Consider the following 26,071-nt stretch of genomic DNA (forward strand, 5'->3'; position numbering starts at 1 on the left):
TAGCCCTGAATCTCTTCCTCTCTCTGTCCCAATGCCTAGTTGATGGCTGAAAACAAAAAAATAAAGAAAATGGTTTTTCGAGGAGAACGAACTACTTGGATTTCTCCTGCTATTCTGTCTGAATTACTGGAACTGAAAGCCAACTACCCCAAAGCACCTCTTGTCGTGGGGAATACCAACATTGGTATGTAAACTGGGAAGGCTAGATGAGCCTGCTGGACCTCATCTGTAATCCTACTCTACTGTATTACTATACTGTAATTTCTATATGAAAAGGAATTTATGCTAAAGCAAGAACATGAGGCTCATTTTCAAAAGAGAAAACATCCAAAAAATGGCATAAAGTGGTATTTGGACTTTTTTTGCTACTATAACATCCAAATCACTATTTTCAAAACCCATATTTGAGATGTTTTCTAGGCTGGTCATCCCCTGTTCATATAAATTCCAAGAGGACATGTTGAAGGTATGTTTTGGTTGGGCTTCTCCAGTCATGGTATATGGGTTTGTTGTGCCACTGGAGCTTGCATGCATCTGTGAAGTTGAAAGCTATGCTGTTGGTAGTTGTAATACCAGCAGGGCCTCCCAAGGTGGACAGGTTTCAGTGGTGATGTCAGACTAATGATGTATCACCCATATGGGCAGCAGCAGGTGGGCAGTGTTGGAGGCGGAGGATCGCTTTTGATGTGACAATGGCGACAACATCGAATTTATACAGTGCAGAAGTAAGGCCCGGCAATCTACTTCTGTATTCTGCCATGAAAACTTGATATCATAATCAAATCGCTAGGACTTGAAAATGAGTCGATGGTACCTAACAGAGCGGGCTTAGGGCATGGACATTTTGCAGTGATAAATATTTAACAAAATGTCCAGGGTACCATTTAGACCTGTTTTAAAAATGAATATGGGACAAAAAGGGACTCAAACTGACCAGATGACCACTGGAGAGATTAAAGCATGACCCCCTTTACTCCCGCAGTAGTCACTGACCCCTCCCACCCCCACCCCGCCACCACCAGAAGATATAAAAGAATCAGTATATTCCAGCCTGAATGACAGCTTCAGATGGGCACACAGACACATTTGAGCAGAGCAGAGGGGCATTCTAGGGGGTACCATAGTGAACATCACGTTAAAAAGTCCCAAGTACACATCTCACCATAACCCGATTATATTGTATAATGAGCCTCTAAAACCTACCGGATTAGGATTAGGTCTAGAATAATTCCCTCTCTTTTGGGTTCATGAACCCGCTGCTCCAAAAACCAGTCTTTGATTTCATTGATCCCTAGCTTGTCCTGATGTAGCATTTATCCAGTTAATATTGGGGTAATTGAAATCATCCACTGTTATTGTGTTACCCAGTTTGTTAGCTTCCCTAATTTCTGCTTTCAATTCTGCATCTCTTCATCCTGGCAAGGTGGACAGTACTACACTCCTATCACTATCCTTTTCTCTTTTACATATGGAATTTCTATCCATAGGGATTCTAAGGTGTGTTTTGTGACCTGCAGAATTTTTATTTGATTTGATTCAAGGCCCTTTTTAATGTATAATGTTACTCTCTCCTTCAATGTGGCCTACCCTATCACTGTGATATAATTTTTACCCTGGTATGACACTGTTCCATTTGTTAACTTCCTTCCAACATTCCAGCTATATGCTATTCTATAACATGGCACCTATATACAATTGTGCATGCTTTGAAAGTAAGTTTGCACATGGGTAGAATCTGGGCAAAGTACAGATGGAGCACACATTTATTTAAGGTTACCATATATCTGGAGAAAACCCAAACATGGCCTCTTTTTAGAGGACTGTCAAAATGGGTTTTTTTAATTGGGGCAGTTTGGGCTTAGATGGCTCTCCCAACTCCTCCACCTACCACCTTCCTGGTCGCTGCATTGAATCTTCAGGCAGCCCAGCAGTAGCAATGAGGTGAGCCTTCTGCCATCAGCATGCCCTGGAAGTCTAATCTAATCTAATCTAAGACTTAGATTTATATACCGCATCATCTCCTAGAAAGGAGCTCAATTCAGTTACCAAAATAAGCATCAGAGAAAACAGATGTTTTTGATTTGAATAAACTAAAATTATTAGTCAAAGATTTCCTGTTATCTGTTAAATAAGATTCCCTATCTACTGATGAACAAAATTATTTGTTTTCCTGAGACAGTTGTCTAAATACTGTTGGAATAATAATGTTTTCATAGATTTCCGAAAGGTCTGAAAGGAAACAAGAATTCTAATAGTAGATGGAATTTAATTCCAGGTCTCTGTGAATCTATATATATAAGATTGAACAATCTTCTCTGCAGGTCCTGCCTACGCGGAAACAGGAAGTCGCTGCAGAGAAGCAACTTCCGGGGCATGTCAATGGTAGCAGGCTCACTTCGCTGCTGCTGCCAGGCTACCTGAAGATTCAATGCAGTTGCCAGTGAGGTGGGGGAGTTGGGAGTTGGAGAGAGAGGTCATGTGCATTCCGCTGGGAGGGCGGGTTGGAAGGAGAGAGATACAGAAAGAGAATCACCCATGCTGGGGGAGGGGATTGGAAGGGGAGAGAGAGAGAGAAGCACCCATGGCTAGGGGGTAGAGAGAGATGCTACCACGGGGAGATTTTGGGGAATAGAGGGTGAAGGAGAGAGAGGCAGATGCTGGGATGGGGGGAGATTGAGAAAGGTGGTGGATTCAGGGAGGGGGAGAAGATGCAGTACCATGGGGAGTGGGCAAGAGAGAGATATTGGTCCTGGAGCGGGTACTGGAGAAAGGGTAAAGAAGGAAGAAAATCTGGAAGGGGGCAGAATATGGGGACAGGATAGAAGAATGACCATGGAGGCAAGGGAAGGAAGAAGAGATAGAGATAGAGCTGGGACTGATACTACTACTACTGCTAATCATTTCTATATCAATACTAGACATACGCAGCACTGTACACATTTTACAATATGCAGGTAAAAGGGTACAGAGGATGGGAAGGGGAACCAATGAATGAGTGAAAGGTGGGGGTGAGTGGGCCATGGGCGGGAGTAGAAGCGGGCAGGGGCGGGGTCAGGTTTCCTCTGTTATTGTCTTCAGAAATATGATAAACCTACATTTACTCTTAGAAATGATAAAATGCTTTGATGGATGTGCGTTTTTCAGCAATTTAGGCAAGCCCTTATATCAGTTCTATGACTGGTATAAGTATTTGTGCCTAAATTATATGTGCATACCTAATCAGTTACGTTTGTATTCTATAAAGGAAAGTAGGCTCATACTTCCCTTTATAGAATAGGCATCACTGTGACTTAGGTGATCTCTAGAGAGAAAGAGAGAGAGAAAAACAATGGCTCTTGTGGCTGCAGGTACACAATTAGAATATAATTTCAGGTAGAATAGACCACTGCCATCTAGTGACTGGAGTCAACACTGCTCATAGGTGAGGATGCAACAGCTTCCAAGTTAAATACAATACATTTGGTATTAGGACACTTCATATAACACCTTTCTCCCTGCATCTAACTCTCTTTGTAATTTTTCTTTCCTTTAGGACTGGAAATGAAACTAAAAGGAATTGTTTATCCCATGATCATCTCCCCCACTAGGATTCCGGATCTCACTGTAGTAAGCTTCACAGATCAGGGTAAGATAATGTACTGTATAAAGTATGTCAGTTATTTTTGCATCAAACTTTATTGTTTGACTGGCTATGCTGTGCAGGAAAGCAACATATATATCAGTAAGAAGATCTTATAAAGACTTATAGCAATACTTTATCTCGATGTACTCACAGACCTCAGTGATACCATCTGTATGTCACTAAACTTTAGATCATACAGAGATAAACGGTATCCCTAATCGTCATCGGTCATATTACTTATTTTGCAATACTTTTTAAGTTATTTTCAATAAATATATTTTAGTAATAAATTACTCATCTTATCTCCTGCTACGCGGGTGGGGGTACGCACTCCGACGTAGTCTACGTTTCGCCCATACGGGCTTTATCAAGGAAATCCCCCTCAGTATTAGCAGTTCATGCTCCCCGCGTTGTCAGTTTAAATCGGGAAACATGGCCGCGGCATTTTGGCATTTGGCCGCGGCCATGTTTCCCGATTTAAACTGACAACGCGGGGAGCATGAACTGCTAATACTGAGGGGGATTTCCTTGATAAAGCCCGTATGGGCGAAACGTAGACTACGTCGGAGTGCGTACCCCCACCCGCGTAGCAGGAGATAAGATGAGTAATTTATTACTAAAATATATTTATTGAAAATAACTTTAAAAGTATTGCAAAATAAGTAATATGACCGATGACGATTAGGGATACCGTTTATCTCTGTATGATCTAAAGTTTAGTGACATACAGATGGTATCACTGAGGTCTGTGAGTACATCGAGATAAAGTATTGCTATAAGTCTTTATAAGATTTTCTTACTGATATATATGTTGCTTGACTCGAAGGAAGATTAGAAAATTCATAGAGTCAGTGGTTAGGGTGCAGGAAAGCAGTCATCCATTGTCCTGCTAACAAGTATTTTTGCCCAAATTTTAATATTGAAAAGGATTAATATCTCTATTAAAAAAAAAAAGAAATGCATATGACTTCAGCTTTTTGTTTAGTCCATTCCCCAGCTTGAATTTTGCATTGTTAAGCTGGGCTACACCCTTTTCTGAGGTGGGTTCATGTGGCACAAAGACTTTGAAAGAAATACTAATTATAACAAGTCCGGTCAGAAGAACAGGTTTCAGATTATTTCATAGAACAAACTGTGCATGTCAAGATAATGTTTTATTTAGTTCCATATATTAGTTACTGTGTGGTAATTAGAACATAAATCCATGCAATTGAAATTTTCTTAAAAATAAGATATCAGTTTCTGGGCTACAGAGATTTCCACCTTTCCCTCTAGCAGCACTGGAGAAAAGAAAGCAAATTTTAAAGCTTTCACTTGGCAGAATATCATCATTGTTTGGATTTTTTTGTTGGCTCAGAATTGGAGCAATTAATCTTCAAAACAGGCTGTGCCCCCTGTAAATACCTATGTAGGTTAAATAATGATTGCATATAGAAACAACAAAGCAAAACAGAAAAAAAATGATTACACAGTTACTGTGGGTCCACCATTCAAACAGTTATATGCTCACCTTCACTGCTGAACATCAGGCCATTTGAGACTAGACATAACATAAGAACATATCCAATGCTTTGGTTACCCAGTCAAATAAATCAATCAGATTCGTTTGACACAATTTTCCTTTGGTGAAAGCCATGTTGCCTTGGATCTTGTAACCCACTGAATTCCAGGAAACTCACTTTCCTTGAGCAGCACCTCCATTGCCTTTCCAACCACCAAAGTAAGGCTTACTGGCTTATAGTTTCTCACCTTTTCTCTGTCTCTGCTTTTGGGCTGACTAGGTTTGTTGACTCAGATGGCTGGGTTGACTGGGCTCACTAGATTAGGATGACTCAGCTAACTGGATTGGCTGGGTTGACCTGGCTGACTTGGTCAACTGGGTTGACTGGGTTGACCCAGCCAGCTTGCTCTATTGGGTTAAATGGGTTGACTCACCTGACTCGGTTGATTGGGCTGATTTGGTCGACTTGGTTGACTTGGGCGGGATCAGCTATCTGGGTTGGCTAGGATGGCTCTACTAACTAGGTTGACTAGGCTATTGGGATATACCAACTAGGCATACATGTTTACTGGGTTGACTGGATTCGCTTAGTTCACTTGGCAGTCTGGGCTGACTTGGCTGATTCGGTTGACTTGGTTCATTCATCTGACTGGTTTGACTTGGCTGATTGAATGAGTAGACAGGGATGATGACTAATTTGGCAGACTCGGCTGACTGGATTGACTGAGCTGACTCTTTTTACTTGATTGACTGGATTGATTCGGCTAACTTGGCTGATTCGGTCAACTGAGCTGATTCACCTGACTTAGCTGACTTAGTTGACAGGGTTGACTCATCTGACTAGACTGACTGAGTTGACTGAATGGACTGAGTTGACTGGGTTTATTTGGTTTACACAGTTGACTTGGCTGGCTTGATTAACTGGGATGACTCAGTTGACTAGGTTGACTTTGATCATTTGGCTGAGTTGACTAGATTTGTCTCAGCTGACTGGGTTGACTCAGCTGATTGGGTATACTGGGTTAACTCAGCTGACTGCATTGACTGAAACCACCCACCAACAGCTACCCAACTAGCAGACCACTTAAAAAGCAAGATCACTACAATCAGGACCACCTTCAACAACACACTAAGCCACCTCGATGAGATAATAATAAACCCTGCAACAGGAGAAGCCATTGCAGCAGACAGGACCTGGACCGACTTCCCAGCAGTACATTGGCCTGATATGAACTGACTTTACAAAAAATACAGCCAAGCATCATGCGACCTGAACAACTGTCCCACATATCTGGGCATGATGGACCTATGGTCTGACTTGGCAGAGGCAATGCTTATGTGCTTATATAGATATCTGATAACAAATTCCTCCCCCAAATTTAGAGCTCGCCTCATGCAATGGATACAAACCACGCTCACAGAAGGTCAATCCCCACAGGACCTAGGAGAGATCATAATCACCCCAATTGTGAAAGATCATAAAGGCCAAATAGATATCCCCTCCAACTACAGACCCATCGCTTCAATACCAATATACATTAAACTAATAGAAGGACTAGTTGCACAATACCTCACTAACTACCTGGAAGACCACAACCTACTTCACCCCTCACAATCAGGGTTCAGAACCAACCATAGCACGGAAACACTACTAGTAACTCTACTAGACACAGCCCGACAGCACCTTAGCAAAGGCAGAAGGATGTTGATAATTCAAGTTGATCTCTCTGCTGCATTTGATCTGGTAGACCATACCATACTACTACAGATACTAGAAGCCATAGGGATCTCAGGCAGGGTATACAACTGGTTCCAAGGATTCCTTAAATCAAGAACATACAGAGTAAAAACAAACGATCATAAATCAGAGCCCTGGTCACCACTGTCGCCTATGCTCTTCAACCTCTTTATATCCTCCCTTGGAACCACTCTAGATAACCTAGATGTAACATCATTCAGCTACACAGACGACATCATCATACTCCTCCCCTTCGACTCACCAGATCCCACTTCAATAGAAAAACTGAAAAAAACACTAGAAGCAGTGGAAAAATGGATGATAGACCACAAATTGAAGCTGAATTTGGACAAAACAAAATTTCTATTGCTTGAAAAGGCCAAAACTCCATCCATTATAGGATTAGAAATAAATGCCACCAAATACCCTATACAGTCCGCGCTCAAACTCCTAGGAGTGACGATAGATAGATGCTGCACAATGCAGATCCAAATCAGCAAGACCACCCAAAAAGCATTTCTAACTATGCGCAATCTAAGAAAAATAAGAAAATTCTTCGACAAAGAGCAATATAGGCTCATAGTCCAATCCCTAGTCCTAGGTTTAGTGGACTATTGCAACATCCTTTACCTACCTTGCCCTGCAAACATGATAAAACAATTACAGACTGTACAAAACACAGCCCTCAGATTGATCTATTCACTAAGCAAATTTGACCACATCACCACTGCCTACCTAGACTCACACTGGCTACCTATACAAGCACGAATTCAATTCAAATTATACTGTCTATTATTCAAAGTAATAAATGGCACTGCCCCATTTACCTAAACAATTACCTAAATCGGAACCATATAACTAGACAAAGGAGAACTCAGACCCCATTTACCTACCCCCCCCCCATTCAAAGGTACTCAGCACAAGAAGATGTATGACAACCTACTAGCGACGCAAGCAACAAAATTTGACCACTCCATCTCCAACTTGCTGACAACAAAGAGCGACTTCAAATCATTTCAAAAAGAAATCAAAACCCTGCTATTCAAAAAATTTATCCAGATATCTTAACTCATCCCCTTGTCCATCCCCTCTCTTGTAAATTTCCCCCTCAAAGTCTCTATCACTCTTGTAATTTTTCTCTTTGAAGTCTCAATCATGTAAACAGCTCCCTAAATTGTAATTTTCCTGGAATTGTCCAGTTATCTTTTCTAATCCACCTAGAACTGCAAGGTACTTAAGAACATAAGAACATAAGAAATGCCTCTGCTGGGTCAGACCCGAGGTCCATCGTGCCCAGCAGTCCACTCACGCGGTGGCCCAGCAGGTCCAGGACCTGTGCAGTAATCTTCTATCTATACCCCTCTATCCTCTTTTCCAGTAGGAATTTGTCTAATCCTTTCTTGAACCCCAGTACCGTACTCTGCCCAATCACGTCCTCTGGAAGCGCATTCCAGGTGTCCACCACACGTTGGGTAAAAAAGAACTTCCTAGTATTTGTTTTGAATCTGTCTCCCATCAACTTTTCCGAGTGCCCTCTAGTTCTTTTATTATTTGAAAGTTTGAAGAATCTGTCCCTCTCTACTCTCTCTATGCCCTTCATGATCTTATAAATCTCTATCATATCCCCTCTAAGTCTCCTCTTTTCCAGGGAAAAGAGACCCAGCTTCTCCAATCTCTCAGCATATGACAGGTTTTCCATACCTTTTATCAGACGCGTCGCTCTCCTCTGAACCCTCTCGACTAACACCATATCCTTCTTAAGGTACGGTGACCAATATTGGACGCAGTACTCCAAATGCGGGCGCACCATTGCCCAATACAACAGCAGGATAACCTCTTTCATTCTGGCTGTAATACCCTTTTTGATTATACCAAGCATTCTATTCGCTCTCTTAGCGGCCGCTGCACACTGTGCCGTCGGCTTCATTGTCATGTCCACCAATACCCCCAAGTCCCTTTCCTGGGTACTCTTATTCAATAATATCCCTCCCATTGTATAGTTGTACCTTGAGTTTCTGCTCCCCACATGTAATACCTTACATTTCTCAACGTTGAACTTCATCTGCCATCTCGTCACCCAATCTTCTAGTTTGTTCAAGTCCCTTTGCAATTCTTCGCATTCCTCTGTAGTCCGAGCTCCATTAAATAGTTTAGTGTCGTCCGCAAATTTTATTATCTCGCACTTCGTCCCTGTTTCTAGATCATTTATGAAGATATTAAATAGTAGCGGCCCGAGCACTGAGCCCTGCGGGACACCACTCGTGACCCTCCTCCAGTCGGAGTAGTGGCCCTTCACTCCTACCCTTTGTTTTCTACCCTCCAACCAGTTTCTGATCCATCTATGTACGTCTCCTTCCACCCCATGGTTCTTCAGTTTCCGGAGTAGACGTTCATGGGGCACCTTGTCAAAGGCTTTTTGGAAATCTAGATATATGATGTCAATGGGGTCTCCTTTGTCCATCTGTTTGTTAATCCCTTCGAAGAAGTGCAATAAGTTTGTTTGGCACGATCTTCCCTTCCAGAAACCATGCTGGCTGGCTATCAGAAGTTCGTGTTTTTCAAAATGTTGATCAATGCTTTCTTTTATCAGTGCTTCTGTCATTTTCCCAGGAACCGAAGTCAGGCTCACCGGCCTGTAGTTTCCCGGATCACCTCTTGATCCCTTTTTAAAGATGGGCGTAACGTTGGCTATCTTCCAATCCTCCGGGATCTCGCCTGTTTTCAGGGATAATTTGCAAATTTGCTGCAGTAGTTCCGCTATCTCCTCCTTTAATTCCTTCAGAACCCTTGGATGTATGCCATCCGGACCCGGGGATTTGTCAGTCTTTAGTTTTTCTATCTGCATGCGAACGTCCTCAATGCTCACTTCTATGAATGTTAATTTTTCTGCTTGACTTCCGTTGAAGAATTGCTCAGGTTCCGGAATGTTGGACGTGTTTTCGTTAGTAAATACAGACGAGAAGAACATGTTAAGCCTTTCTGCCACTACCTTCTCCTCCTTCACCACTCCCTTCCTGTCTCCGTTGTCTAGCGGTCCCACTTCCTCTCTAGCTGGCTGCTTCCCTTTAACATATCTGAAGAATGGTTTGAAATTTCTTGCTTCCCTGGCTAGCCTTTCTTCATACTCTCTTTTAGCTTTCCGAACCTCACGGTGACATTCTTTTTGATACTTCTTGTGCTCTTTCCAGTTCCCCTCAGATTTGTTCTTTTTCCATTTCTTGAATGAATTTTTCTTATTGCCTATCGCTTCCTTCACTATTTTGGTTATCCACGCCGGGTCTTTTGTTCAATTCTTTTTGCACCCCTTCCTGAATCTGGGGATATACAGATTTTGCACCTCGTTCACCATGTCCCTGAAGAAGGACCAGGCATGATTTACCGTTAGCCGTGTTTTGGAAGTGTTCCTAAGTTTCTTCCTTACCAATTCCCTCATTGCTTCGTAGTTTCCTTTCTTGAAGGAATAGAAGTCACTAATGTAATGTAATGTAATGTAATGACTTGGCTGACTGGGTGGACTCATTAGACTCAACTCACCGGGGCTGATATTCAGACCATGGGAGGCAGGCCGGCTAACTTTCATAATCGGTGCTGAGCCCAGATATTCAATGCTGGGCTGTTTCCACTGACTAGCATTTGAATATCCAGGGGAGGTTTTAGTGGCTATAACTTAACTGACTAAGTCAATATTGAGAACTGGCTGGTTAAGTTTGTAGCAGCCAAAGATTTACACATCTCGATTTGGCAGCTAAACTTGGCCACTCAGTGTTCAATATTGACACTTATTGTGCGTTACAGCTGGCTAAGGTTTAGCTAGCTAACTGTGAATATTTATCAGAGATGGCTGACTATCTCCCACTGAATATTGGTAGTTAGCCAGCTAAATGTTATTTAAATGGGTTGACTTGGCTTACTCGGCTGACTGATCTAATTGTTTTCACTGAGCTGACAGCTAACAGCTGGAGTTGATTTGATTCACTTGGCTGATTGGGTCACTTTGCTGACTTGGCTCACTGGGTTACAGCAGTGGATAGTGTTAACTCAGCTGACTTGGCTTACTAGGTTGACTGGGTAGATTTAGATGACATGGTTGACTTGGTTGTCTGGATTAACTGGCTAACTGTGTTGATTCTACTAACTCAGTTGATTGGGTTGACTTAGCTGACTTAGCTAACAGGGTTGATTCAGCTGACTCAGTTTACTAGGTTGACTCAGCTAACAGCAGAACGAGCTAACTGGGTTGATTCGGTTGACTCCGCTGATGGTATACTTAGTTAATTAGCTCAACTAAGTTTACTTAGCTGGCTCGGTTAACTGTGTTGGCTGGGTTCACTCAGCCGAGTTAAGCTGGCTCACTCAGCTGACTAGTTGACATGCCTGACTAGACTGACTGGATTGACTTGGCTTACATAGCTGACTCAGTTGGATGACTGAATTTACTAGGTTGGTTGGGTTGAATTGGCTCACTCAGCTAACTTGGCTGATTGGGTTGACTCAGATGATTAGTAGACTGGATTGACTCCCCTGTCTCACCTGAATAAGTTGGCTGGGATGACTGATCCTACTGAGTTGACTTGGTTCACTTAGTTGTCTGGTTTGACTCTGGTAACTGAGTTGACTTGTTTAACTCGGTCAACTGTGTTGACTTAGTTGACTCAGCTGACTGTGTTGACTAGATTGATTCACTTAGCTGAATTAGCTGATTAAGTTGCATCATGGATTGGTTGGGTTCACTCAGCTGACTCAACTCATTTGACTAGGATGTTTCAGCTAACTCATCTAATTGGGTTGGCTAAGCTGATGACTGTGTTGACTTAGCCGACTCAGCTGAATGAGCTCACAGGGTTGAATGGGTTTCCTCCATTGATATGGCTGACTGGGTTTACTGGGCAAGCAGTTGAGTTGGATGTCTCTGGCTGAGTTGATTTGTTGGCTGGGTTCACTTGGCTGACTCACCTAACTGGGTTGACTAGGTTGGTTAATTTAGCTGACTAGGTGAGTAAGCTGGCTGAGTTGACTGGGCTGAATTTTCTGACTTGACTGACTTAATTGACTAGGTTGACTTGGTTGAATTGTTTAAATGGGTTGACTCAACTAACTCCATTGATTGAATTGGCTAAGCTGACTTGGCTTACTGATTTGACTCGGCTGATTTGGCTGACTGCATTGACTCAGCTGAAAGAGTTGTTTCATCTCATGGCTGACTGGCTCGACTGGTTTTGATGAGTCAGCTGACTGGGATGTCTCAGCTGACTTAGATGACTGGGTTAACTGAGTTGAAAAGGTTGATTGAGCTCACTCAGTTGATTGGGTTGACTCATCTGACTGGGTTGACTTGGCTGACTAGGTTAACTGAAAAGATTCAGCTAATTAAGCTGAAGGAGTTAACTGAGTGACTCATCTGACTTGGTTGATGAGGATAACTTGGTTTACTCAGCTTACTGAGTTGACTTGGCTAACTGCTGATTGGTTTCACTTAGCTGACTATTTACTGGGTTGACTGCTGACTCAATTATGTTGACTGGGTTCATTCAGCTGACTGAGTTGACTTTGCTCACTCAGTTGACTGGGTTGACATGGATGACTAGGCTAATTAGGTTAATTTGGATGATTCAGCTGACTGGATTAACTAGGTTGACTAGGTTAACTCAACTGAGTTGACTGAATGTGCTGAGTTGACTGAATTTATTTAATAGGTTGATTGGGCTGACTCAGCCCACTTGACTAGGTTGAAGGCTGAATTGGCTGATTGGGTTGACTAGGCTGACTAAAATGGTTGGGTTGGCTGAGCTGAGTCGACTGAATGAGCTAAATGAATTGACACAGTTGACTGTCTTAATTTGGCTGATTGGGCTGTCTGGGTTGACTGAGCTGACTCAGCTAATTCAGCTGACTGGGTTGCCTTGGCCAACCAGGGTAACTGAATTGACTGGATTGACTATGTTGACTTGAAAGACTGGGTTTACTCAGTTGACTCAGTTAACTGGGCTTTCTGGGTTGATTTGGCTCACTAGGTTGATTGGGTTGAATGAGCTAACTTGACTGACTGGGTTGACTCAGCTGCTACTACTACTACTATTTATTATTTCTATAGCGTTGAAAGGTGTATGCAATGCTGTATATTTTAACATACAATAGACAGTCCCTTCTCAGAAGAGCTTACAATCTAAATTTAGACAGGACATTTCAGGGTTGGGGAGGTTATAGTGGGTATAGATGATTTAGATATCAAAGTTGGTTTGACTGGCAAGGTTAAGTAAGTTGACTCTACTGACTCGGCTGACTAAGCTTGCTGGGCTTACTCAGGTTACTGGGTTGACTCGACTGACAGGGTTAGCTGTGTTGACTTTCTTGATTCAGCTAACATATTCCTGGGTTGACTTGGCTGACTCAAACAGTTTCATTTGGTTGACTTGGTTGACTCAGCTGATTGTGTTAATCAGCCGATCGAGTTAATTAGGTTGGTTGAGTTGATTCAGATTAGTCTCACTTGACTAGGTTGACTCAGCTGCCTTGAGTGAGTGGAATGACTCGGCTGAAAGAGCTGACTGGGATGATTTGATTGAGTGTTGATTAGGCTGTCTGGGTTGACTCAGCTGACAAGGTTGACTGGACTGACTTTGCTGACAACTGACTGGGTTAACTCGGATGACAGTTGATTGGTTTGACTGAGTTGTCTTGCTTGACTGGATTTGTTCTACTGAATAAATTCTACTGGATTGACTGAGTTGACTTGCCTGATTAGGTTGGCTCATCTGACTTGCTGAATAAGCTGATAAGGCTGACTGGGTTAACTTGGCTGCTTTAGCTAACTAGGTTCACTTGTCTGACAAGGTTATCAAGGTTGACTGAGCTGACTTATTTATTATTTATTTCAAATATTTATTATCTGCCTTAAACCTGGGTGGCTTACAATAAAATATTCATAGTCAGTTCAACAAACGAACATTAAACAAATACCACATCGTTTACATCACCCATAAGCTGTAATAATTTTTACAGAAAGCTTACCAAGTTCGTAGATTTTTAACAATTTCCTAAATCTCAAAACACTATCACCTAAACTGGACTGGCTCTGCTGACTTTCTTGATTCAACTGACTGCATTGGCTGACTGGGCCGATTCGACTAACTTGTTTGATTCAGTTGACTTGACTGACTGAGTTGACTTGGCTGACTCCACTGACTGGGATGACTTATTGACTGGTTTGACTCAGTTGGCTTAGTTGATTTGACTGACTTAGCTGACTGGTTTGACTGGCTTGGCTCAACTGATGTAGCTGACTGGGCTAGTACTAACTGCAGGCATGTAATGTTTCAGTGTACTAATTACAGGTTATGCCAGTGGTCTCAAACTTGCGGCCCACCAGGTACTATTTTGAGGTCCTCGGTATGTTTATCATAATTACAAAAGTATAATAAAACATTTTCTTGATCATATATCTCTTTAGCTATAAATTACAATATTATTATTAAGACTTAGCCAAAAGGCAAGATTTATAAACTATAAAGAGTTTTACCTCATGCAAAATTGTCATTTATTTAATAAGACATTAACTATTTTTTCTGAGGCCCTCCAAGTACCTACAAATCCAAAATGTGGTCCTGCAAAGGGTTTGAGTTTGAGACCACTGGGTTATGCTTATATTCTATAATAGAATCCAGGTGCACAAATTCCATTATAAAATTGACCCTTCCCACTTTGCAACAAGGCACCTAACAGGAAGTGCCCAGTTATAGAATTAGACGCTATCCTGCCTCATGGGTCTTGAAACATGAGGATCCAAATGCAGCATAAGTATTTTGGTAGAATAAAATCCTATAACCAAATATTTTTTGCAGGGCTGTAAGAGAAAAGCCAATGAAACACCCCCAGGCATTGCCCATTTCTAAATACTGTGCTATGGTTTCCCAATTACTACTGGCTAGAGAGCAAGCCATGAGAGATGCACTACCTTCACCTGGAAAGAGCACACTCAGCTCCAAGATGGAGATTTTAAGTCAGTCCTGGATTAAGGTGGCCCTGTCTTGATGCATTATGGGACCCATAGCACTGATTTAAATGATAGAATCAAAGACTGAATGCCACATCTCCTTAAGAGTGGCATAGAGTGATACGGGTAAGGGTAAATTAGATGCATACAGTGATATGGGGACTAAAACTATGCGAGGGTACACCTGGCGGGGCCTCCGCATGTGTGGATCACCGGAATTGATGGACCCAGGGTCTGATCCAGAGATGGCAATTTTTATGTTCTTATGTTCACTGTTTGGGGGAGATAAGTTCAGAAGTAGAACTGGCCTTAAAGTCTTCCTCCTAGAACTGGATAACTTGGCAGCTGTGCCTAGTAATCAGTCAACAAAAATATTACAGGGGTAAACAATTCAAATACTATGTTGGTATTGTAGAGTGACTAAAGAGATATCAGTGATACTTAAAAAAGTTACTGCAGCACCATCAAAACGATGTAAATTCGAAAATAAACTTGTTTACAATTCTTTTCTTAGAACTCTGCTCAGAGACATGAAGGCTGATTACTCCACCTCACCACCCAATCATTGCAGTGTTCAGAAAATGAACTGACTCTGAAAATGTGAACTTTCAATAAATCAAGTGCTAGCCCAAACAGCTATGCTAACACTGTCATTTCTTCAATACTTTAAATGTCTTTAAAAATGAACTTAACTTTGAAAATAGTGACTGGTTCCGACGTGCCACGTTTCGTTGCTGCGTCAGGGAACCGACAAAACAGCTAGACTTAAAGCTGGAGGTGAAGTCACATTAGATTGAAAACGCTGGTTCACTTAACATGTACTTCTTCTTAAATGTCTCGAACCAAAGCAGTCAAAGCAGAATATAAATTTGAATACATTAATTTCTAACTGTGTGAAATCTGTTGTGATTTCAGGACTAACGGTGGGTGCGGGCTGCAGCCTGGCTATGGTGAAGGACATCCTTGCAAAAGCTGTTTCTGATCTCCCAGCAGAGAAGACCAAGATTTTCCAGGCTCTTCTGCAGCAGCTGCAAACTGTGGCAGGCCAGCAGATAAGGAACATGGCAGTATGTTTTATATAAAAAAAACCATTAATATAATATGGTGCAACTCTTCTTCTAAAACAATGAAAATATGACACAAATTAATTACATCAAACTCAAGTTAATAATGATGTGTTTTTTCAGTCCTTAGGAGGAAACATTATAGGCCAAGGTTTCACCTCTGACCTGCATCCTGTTCTAGCTGTAGGAAACTGTTCCCTCAACCTGATATCTAAAGGTAAGAATTGTACTGAAGAGAGAGGGACATGGTACAGATAACTAACTGCTGGTTTTCGAAAGATGTTGGTCTGAACTGTTACTGTTCCAGTTCTGCTAGTAAATTATAGGGTAAAATAGCACAAGTACACAAGGAGCATGTAACAAACTAATATCTGCTAGTAAACTACAGGTTAAAATAGCACTATAACTACACTAGATGTACGAAAAACTAATATTAATACAAGGAAGGTTTTTCTGATCAATGACTATGTGCTGGATGTCATGGAGGTTTAACTGATAACCCGTGCTAAAGCATTACTGAGGGGAAGATTCTCAAAACTAAACTGATTCCAGCCAGTTTAACGTGCATGTATTTTAGCGGCAAATTATTAAAACGGCTTACCGTGATCTTCTCCGAGTTTTCTGGCAGTCTCCAATACTGCCATACAAATGTAGTACAATGAGGTCATTAATATTAAAATGAGCACTCTGAACGATTCTCTATTATCGTTGAGTGATTTCCTAACCTCATGGTGCCACATATGCGGCCAAAATTTGCTGACAGGTCTGAGCTCTCGTTGCCTTACTTTCTGATCAGTGCCTGAGCACTGATTGGCTCAGACACTGACAGGAAAGTAAGGCTTGACAGCTCAGACCTGTCAGAAAATTTTGCTGCTGTGAAGCAACCCCCTGACACCACCCCCTCCAGGTAGCGAGAGAAATGCCCACTCCCTCATGCTGCCATGCAACGCTCCCCCCCCCACAACAGCATGAGAGATGTCCACTCCCACCTACCGCCAAGCAATGCTCCCCCTACACCCACCCCACTCCCACCCCCGGCAGTGAGAGAGATGCCCACTCCCTCCCACTGCCAAGCACCAGGGAGGGGAAGGCCTATCATTTTGAAGGGGCAGGCCTGCTGGTCAGAGGGAGTAGGCATCCCTTTAGCCAGCCATCGTAAATAAGGTAAGGGGGAGGGGTAGTGGGCAGTGGGTCGTTGAAGGCACGGGGGGGTGTCGAGGGATTATGCAGCATTGGGAGGGCGTGGGCATTTCTCCTGCTGTTGGGGGGTGTCAGGTGGGGGGGGTTGCTTGACAATGGCAGCGGGAGTGAGTGAGTATCTCTCCTGCTGTTGAGGGATTGTCAGGAAGGAATGAGCATCTCTCCCGCTACCGGGGGGGGGGGAGGGGGATTGCTTGACTTCAGCAGTGGGAGGGAGTGGACATCCCTTCTGCCGATCTTTGAATTGTTGTTTTTTTTAATTTGTGAGTTTATTCTGCACATGTTTCTATCGCTATCACCAGCGATGGACACATGCAAATTCAGCAAACCTTTGCTACTCTCCACCAAACTCATTTGCATGCATATTTTTGGGAGAATGGCTGCCTTTTAGAAATCACCACAATAATGGCTGTGACAGTGTCCCATCAGTTTTTACCACAAAGTTTTGAGAATCTAGCCCTGGAGGACCACTAGGCTAATCGGGTTTTCAGGCTAGCCCTAATTAATATGTATGAGAGATTTGCATATAATGGAGGTGACAGGCATGCAAATGAGCTCCATGCATATTCATTAGAGATATCCTGAAAACCTGATTGGCCTGGTGGTCCTCCACAGGGCCGCAATCAGGGCAGTACTACCAGTCCTGCATTCAGGGGCTCGGAGCTGACAGGGGGCCCGGGCTCCCCAGTGTTCTCCCCAGCGCTTTTCAGCCGGGCGCAACGCCCAGCAAATTTAGATGCCCGCCCGGCTGTCATCTGCCAAATCCTGCTGCCGCCACTGCTTAATGCGCAACCTGAAGAGCCCCCGAAAAACCCGCCGGACTTTAAACAAAAAAAACACCCAGCAAGCGACTCGAACCTGGCTTCCCTCCGAAACCGGAAGTTACGTCGGGGGGGGGGTAGAGAAGAGAAGCTGGCACGGACCATTAGAGCCACGGAGCATGCGGGAGATAGGCCAGCCACGGAGGGAAGCTTACTTGCTCTTGCTTACTTCGGGCCTTTCTCGCTGCCGTGTCCTGCCTACTTTCTGTTTCCGTGAAGGCAGGACCCGGCAACGAGAAAGGCCCGAAGTAAGCAAGAGCAGCAAGTTGTAAACTTCCCTCTGTCGCTGCCCTTTAGGAGATAGGTCAGCGACCAAGTGAAGCTTGCAACTTGCCTTTGTCTGTAGCAAATCTGCCGGGTGTGTGAGACGGTGGGGGAATGGGAGGAGTAATGCTGCTGCACCCAATTAGGGGGGAGGGGGAAGAGAAATGCTGCTTCTGCTGTACCCAATTGGGGGGGGGAAGAGAAATGCTGATGATACTGCTGTACCCAGTGGGGGGGAGGGGGAAGATAAATACTGCTGCACCCAATTGGGGAGAGAGAGGGAAGGAGGGAGAAGGAAGATCAGGAAAAGGAGGAAAGAGATGCAAAGACCATGGGAGGGAGGGAAAGGAGATACCATACCATGGAGTGGAAGAGAGAGATGTCAGGGCATATGGGGGGGGAAGCAGGGCCAGATTAAAGGATAGGCCCAGTAGGCACAGGCCTAGGGCCCAAAATAGTCAGGGGGGGCCTGCCAGTGCTGTGCTTTGGGGCCTCACCCTTGCTGGATTCGCTGGCAGCAGCAGCAGCCTCATCATCATTCCGGGCGACCCCCAATATGATCCGACCCTTCTATCTCTCCCTCCTTCCCTCATCAGTGACGTGCCAGAGGGAATCACGGCAGGAGAAAGCCCTGAAGCAGCCTGCTTAGAGTAGAGCAGTGCTGTTTAGAGTCTCGTGATGGGAGGGAGAGATAGGAGGGTCGTGGGGGGGGGGGAGAGTAGCAGTCTGCCCCGGGTGTTCAACCTGGCATCATGAACTTCTTCGGCTAGCATCAGCATTTACAATTCACTGCTGTTGCCAGCTTCAGGCCTTCCTCTCTGCCGGGTCCTGCCTACTTCTGTTTCCATGAAGGCAGGACCGACAGAGAAGAAGGCCCGAAGCTGGCAACAGCAGCGAATTGTGAATGCTGCTGCCTGAAGAAGTTCATGATGCCAGGTCATGGGTGACAGAAGGAGGAAAGGGAGCAGAGAGGGAGAGACTTGCTGCACCCAACTGGAGGGAGAAAGAAGATGAGGGAGGGAATGAAACGAGATGCCAGGGATTGGAGGGAAAGGAGGGAGGAAGAGATGCCAGGGCATGGAGGGAAGGAGGAAAGTATGCCAGGCCAAGGGAAAAGGAAGGGGGAAAGGAAGGAGGAGATGTCAGAGCATGGACGGGGAGGGAGAGATGGAAGAAAAGGAAAGGAGTGAGATGCTAGAGAATCAGGGAAGGGAAGATACCAGACTGTGGGGTGCGAAGGAAAGAAAGGAGAAGAGAGAGATGCCAGAGCATAGGGGACGGGATGGTGACAGAGAGAGAAAAATGGAGAGGTGGCAGAGCTGAAATCAATCATGTACAAAGGAGAAGAGAAGGGGCACAGGATAGACAGTTTATTGAAGGAGCATAAAAAGAGGGAAGATGCCATATGGAACAGGGAGAGGGCGGACAGTGGATGGAAGGGGCTGATGCTGTATGGAAGACAGAGTGGACAGATGCTGGCTAGAAAGAAGAGTGAAGACAAGATGATTAAAGCAAAAATGACAAAAGGTAGAAAAAATTGTTTTGTTGCTTTACGTAGAATCAAGTAGTATTGTATCTATTGATTAAAGTTTATAAATAGGAAATGGAAATAAGGCAGTTTTTTGGGGACTAAACCCCTTTCCTCAAGTCAAGACAGGATACCATAACAGCAGGGGTGCCCAAATGGTCGAGTGCGATCGACCAGTAGATCGCAAAGGCAATGTGAGTCAATCGCGTTGCCTTGGCAATCTTTTTCTTCCTGCCTCCCTGAGCCAGGCCAGGCACGTAGACTTCACTTCCGACGTCAATTCTGACGTCAGAGAGGAAGTTCTGGGCCAGCCAATCGCTGCCTGGCTGGCCTGGAACTTCCTTTCCGTCGTTAGAATTGACATCAGAGGTGAAGTCTTGTGAGTCCGGCGCTTGTACATTCCTGGCCTGGCTCATGGAAGCAGGGAGAAATCGACATGGTGGCTTAGCGGGTAGGGAAAGAATCGGGGAAGTGGAGAAATTGGCGCGATGGCTTGGGGGGGGGCAGGGGGATAGAGAAAGAAAGAAAAGGGGAGGGGCAGAAAAAAAAAATATTTGATTTATAGTCAGAAGAAGGAAGTGCAAACAGAGACTCATGAAATCACCAGACAAAAAGGTAGGAAAAATGATTTTATTTTCAGTTTAGTGATCAAAATGTGTCTGTTTAGAGAATTTATATCTGCAATAGCGGTTTTTAGCGCAGGGAGCCTATGAGCATCGAGAGCAGCACAGGGCATTCAGTGCATCTCCCTGCTCTAAAAACCGCTATTGCGATTTAGTAAAAAGGGAGGGGGTATATTTGTTTATTTTTGTATAGTTGTTCCTGAGGTGACATTGCATAGAATCGTCTGACTTGACCTCTTTGAAAACCCGCAGAATATAAATGATAATTAACATTTTCTCTGCATACAGTGTGCTTTGTGGTGTTTTTTTTAATTTTATTGTTGGCCTTCCATGGGCTTGCATGGGCTTCCATGGGCTTGCAAGCTACTTTTAAAATGACCAAGTCATTTTGACTTGGTCATTTTAAAAGTAGCTTGCAAGCCCAAAAAGTGAGGGCACCCCTGCTGTAGAGCCATTTCTTGTATGACTGGATGAGCTATATTTATCTTTTTTTTTAGTTTTTTAAATTCATGCAGAAATAAATGGCTAGATTGAACCTAATGACTTCATTAATGCCTGTCCCTTTTTTTAACTTCCATACCATTTGAAAGAGGGCAAATACTTCTTAAATTTAGTAAAAATATTCTGGCACAAGTGTCAAACCTTAAAAAAGGAAGTCATATTGAGCATTGGAAAATAATAATAATAATTAACTAATAAAAATAGGGCTCCTTTTACTAAGTTACGATAGTGGCTTTAGCGTACGCCACGCATGCTAGATGCTAACGCCAGCATTGAGCTGGTGTTATTTTTCCAACGTAGAGCAGGGGTTTGTGCGCGCTAGACATATGTTAGTTTAGAATAGATAGGTATAGATTAGTTTAGTTTAGGTTAGGTTAGGCCCTGCTGAAAGAGTCTACCTTGACGTGGTTGCAGGCTTACAAATCTTTTGGTCAAAGAGTGCGGTGACAGAGAAAAGTATGTGTGTATTCGGCCCATGGAAGAAGAGGGGGTCGGGGGGGAAGGGGTGCGTGGGGGGCCCAATAGGATTGCTCAGTAAGGGGCCCAGAAATTTCTGATGGCGGCCCTGGTCCTCCAGGACAGGATTGGGGACCACTGCTTTAAAACATTCCTCTGTAATAACACTTGAGTGATATATACTTACTATTGGTAAGGTTAGCTTATTGGAATCTTGTAAGTTTTTTAGGCTAAGTCAATAGGAAGCATTTTAAATAAGGACAACTATAGCTCATATGCAGTGTCATTGAAAGAAGAAGCAGCAGTAACCTCCGAAAAAACAAGAAAGACATGGAGGAGTAGGCTAGTGATTATCACAGTGAATTAAGAACCAGGGGCTTCTCCGGAGTTGGGCTTAAGGCCAACTGAGTTAGATATGGGATGTCTTATTAAACATATCCCGACCCTTTCAGACTCGGCTGAACTTAGGGAGTGTCAGTTTCGAGTGCTGCATCACACATATCTTACACCGGTTCAATTATTTCACTCCGGTTTCGCTGAGTCGATGCAGTGCAAGAAATGTACTGGTGTACCTAAATCTTTTTTCCATGCTTTTTGGAGTTGCCCAGTGGTCGGGGCTTTCTGGAGACGAGTGGTACGCTATTTGAAGCTTTTGCTAGGACATTTTATATCTCATACTCCGGTGGGGTTTATTTTAGATAAATATGAAGCTTTTCGATTTCCCCCTGGTGTTGGCCAGCTCTTTTTGCACAAGGCAGGGTTGGTAGCTAAGAAAATTATATTGGGGGAGTGGGTTTCGGATCGCGCTCCTTTTTATTGGGCTTGGCACAACTGTCTGCATGTTTTGATGTTGCTTTAGAGGGGTTGGGTGCGTCATTCCTTGCGACAATCTAAGTTGTTTTTTTTGCAGGTCTGGAGTCCTTATATATACTCCTTGCCTCATAGAACCTGTAGTATGATCCTTAATACCTTGCCTATTTAATTTGCCTTGAGCGGTGAGGGGTTGGCGGTCTTGGGTGGCCTTTCCCCGGCCTGCACTGTCCTTATTTTGTGTTTTTTGTTTTGGTTGTTTTGGGGGTTTTTTTAAACTCTCTTGTGGGGGGAGGGGAGTGCAGAGGCCCTGTGCATTGTCTCTTGGGGCTCATCAGAGTCCAGGATCCTGAGTGTCCATCTTTCGCTTTGGTCTTGTTCAGGCCTTTTTCCTCTTGCCTGCAGCATTTTTCTTCTATCATTTCTCGTGCTTGGTTCTTCTGACAGTTTGATATTCATTGGTATATTCTAGCTTATGTTGTTATGAATGGTGGGGTGTAGGGATGTGGGGTGGTGGGAGAGGGTGGGGCTGGGATATTGGGATAGTATAGTTCCTGAATTACTTATTTTCTGGACCGTGTTCATTATCTGTTTTAATGGTTTGTTCAATAAAAGTTGTCTCAAAGTAAAGAACCAGGGGCATAGCCAGAAGTCCATTTGAGGGAGGGGCAAATATGGACAGTGGGGGTGAAGCATTTCCTCTCAGGTCTTCTCTCCCTCCACCCACAGCTCCCACAACTCCCCTTTCAGGCCTTTGCTAGCAGAGGTGCCAAAGCCCCCCCTGCCAAAGAAATTTACTGGCTGAGCCGCCACCTGTGCTGCCTCAAGGAAGCAGGCAGGGTGCTTTAGACACAGATGCTGGCACTTCTGAGCTAGAACTAAGCACGCATGGAAGTGCCAGCATCCGCACCTAAAGCACTCCACTGGCTTCCTCACTGATAATGCAGCACGGGTGGGGGCGTGGTCAGTGAATCTCTTTGGACCTGAACACAAAGCTGGAGGGCTCAGGCACCAGGAACGCCCATGGCTACGCCTTTGCTAAGAACCATGGAAGCTACTTGTACAAAACCTGCTACCTCCCTTTGTGATTTGGAGCAACTCACTCAGCCCTTCATTGTCTGGGGTCAGTGATGTAGCGAGGGTGAGAGGCATCCTGGGTGGTGGTGCCCCTCCCCTAATCCCACCTGCCATAAGTGCGCCCCCCTTCCCCTGTACCTCTAGTTGTTCACTGCTGCGAGCAACAAGAACTTCAACGTGCTCCTCATGACCCCATCGTCTCTCCCGCTGACATCACTTCCTATGTGCAGCACCTGGAAGTGACATCAGCGGGAAAGGCAACAAGGTCACAAGAAGCACATTAAAGTTGTTGCTCACGGCGGTGAACAACTTGAGGTTCGGGGGAAGGGAAGGAGGTGTGCGTGTATGGTGAGGGGAGAAATGGGAAGGGGCTGGGGCGGAGAGGAGAAGGGGTGCTGGCACTCCCACCAACTTGGTGCCCGGGGTAGGCCATCATCTGCATCCCCCCATTACTACTCCACTATCTGGGGTACAGACTTAGAGAGCAAGCCTTCTGGAGATGGGGAAATTCCTTACTGTCACTTGCCTTGAGCCACTGCTGAAAAGTGTGAACTATATCCAAAATATACATACACTCAAGGGAGGTCTGACCAATGGGACAATAGGGCAGTGCCTGAGGGCTCATAAGAGTAGGGGAACCACTCTCCCTTAGTTTCTATCTAGCTTAATCACTTTTGAAATGTGGTCAGGGGCCCATCATCCTTAATGCCCAGGGGCCCAGATCACTCTCAGTCCTTCCTGGCATATACTGGAAAGCGAATGCTGCAGTCAGAGGTGTAATAAGGGGGGTGGGGGGGCAAGGTGGACATCTTCCTAGGGGCACCGCAACCCCTGCTCCCCTCCCCCTTTCCCATTCCTCCCCTGCTGCACGTGCACCCTTTCCCCCATACCTTTTCTAACTTAGGCACGAGCAACCACCAACTTGCTGCCCGCATCAATGTCAGCGCTCTCTCTGATGTCACTTTGGGAGGATCTGCGCCTAGGAAGTGGCATCAGAGAGAACGCTGAAGCCGAAGCAGGCAGTAAGTTGATGGCCGCTCGTGCCCAAATGTTAAAAAAAGCTAAGGGGGAAGAGGCGTGCAGGGGGGGTAGGGAAGAGGGCGGGGGAGGGGCACCACTGCCCTGGGCACCACTCCCACTCACCACAACACTGACTGCAGTTATGACGCTGCAATGGATAAACGGTGCCAAAGAGTGTGTCATTTCAGATTGTGATGTGGGGTATAAATCTAGAAAGATTTAAGTATAGAATTACTTTGCAAATGAAAAAAAAAGGGCATAGAATGAAATTTGCTTTTCTTTGGAGCCTCCAAAAGAATATAAATAGAGTGGAGGCAGGGTAAATTCTCTTTGCTGATAATTGCTCTATGTTCACTGGATAAAAGTATACACATTGGCTTCACAGCACAAATAGTGGTAGTAGTAGTTGTTGTTGTAGGTGCTGGAGAAATAGGGAGGCAGAATGTAGGAAGGAGAGCTCAGAATTCTTCCCACTTGAGGACCACTTGAGCTTTCTACCCTGAGATTTGCCTTTCTTGAAAGCTGTGATCAGGATTAGTGCACTGGCTCCAATGAGTAAGGGGCTCTGAGAGTGAGCCTTCAAATGTGTGACATACCTAGGGTTACCATATTTTAAAAACAGGACATGTCTGGGTTTTCCCAGACATCTGGTAACCCTAGACCAGGGGTAGGCAATTCCGGTCCTCGAGAGCCGGAGTCAGATCAGGTTTTCAGGATATCCGCAATGAATATGTATGAGATGGATTTGCACGCACTGCCTCCTTGAGATGCAAATCTATCTCATGCATATTTATTGTGGATATCCTGAAAACCTGACCCGGCTCTGGCTCTCAAGGACCGGAATTGCCTACCCCTGCCCTAGACATACCCATGTGGAATGAGATGTGGCATCTCTGTATTGCAGTGGCTCTTAGGGAAGGTAGCTCACAACCTGCAAAAGGAAAAAAGATAGCTCTGGGTCTTCAGGTTTTGTTATATTAGTCCTCTTTCTTTGTCTTCTCCTCTAATTTTATATATTATAAGGGGGGGGGGGTTCTTATTGCTCTTATTTTGTGCTTTCTGATTGGGTAGCATATCAGATTTTGCAGTAAACTAAACAGTAAACTGTACCAGATCTGGTTTTATCCCACAGCAACTTTAGAACTGTATTTACCATGTTGAAGTGGGGCAAAACTTGAACTACCTGGTATCGTCTGGTATTTCTGCAAGAAGCATTCAAGTTTAGCTTCTAGACAGGTTGGGGATGAAAATGAATCATCTGGCCACCTAATATGAAGTGGTTAGGAGTAGCGCATGGAAGTTATAGAAAAATACAAGGTCATTTGCAAAGGTCAATACTGGAGAAGCAGCATCAAATCTTTTTTACTGTTTTGGGATCTTACCAGGTATTTGTGGCCTGGATTGGCCACTGTTGGAAATAGGATACTGGGGGTTGATGAACCTTTGGTCTGTCCCAGTACGGTGACTGTTATGTTCTTATGTGTTTAATTGGAGCTGAAGTGTAGAGCTATGTGCAAAAAACACAGTTGCTCAATTTTAGGGCCAGCCCTGGGAAGATCCCCAGTGAAAGAGTGCAACTGTGAGCCTTGGGCATGGGTGTAAAGTTTTCACCTGAGAAAAGACAAAGAAATGCTGATTATATCTCTGCCTGGAACAAATAAAAATCTAAGAGAATGAGGAACACATATTGTATATATGGTGAGAAAGGTCCTGTTCCTGTTACACAATTTGCCAAGGATCCTTCTGTCTCCTAGTGTACACAGGCCTTTCCCACACTTACAGACAAAGTTTAGACTGGCAGAGGACTTGCAAACCCTAGGGGACAATATCTCCATCAAAACCCTGTACCAGATAGA

The 26,071-nt window shown here is 44.2% G+C and overlaps 1 protein-coding gene across 1 annotated transcript in view; it reads left to right on the plus strand.

Moving 5' to 3' along the window:
- Positions 1-26,071, plus strand: part of LOC117361317 (aldehyde oxidase 1-like) — a 174,901-nt gene that overhangs the window by 35,977 nt on the left and 112,853 nt on the right. Inside the window, exons 9-12 of the mRNA XM_033946482.1 lie at positions 40-184; positions 3,533-3,625; positions 15,767-15,918; positions 16,039-16,132. Coding sequence (XP_033802373.1) covers positions 40-184; positions 3,533-3,625; positions 15,767-15,918; positions 16,039-16,132 — 484 coding nt within the window. The remainder of the gene's footprint in view (positions 1-39; positions 185-3,532; positions 3,626-15,766; positions 15,919-16,038; positions 16,133-26,071) is intronic.

The sequence above is a fragment of the Geotrypetes seraphini genome, chromosome 5, assembly GCF_902459505.1.
Source record: "Geotrypetes seraphini chromosome 5, aGeoSer1.1, whole genome shotgun sequence".
NCBI lineage: Eukaryota > Metazoa > Chordata > Amphibia > Gymnophiona > Dermophiidae > Geotrypetes > Geotrypetes seraphini.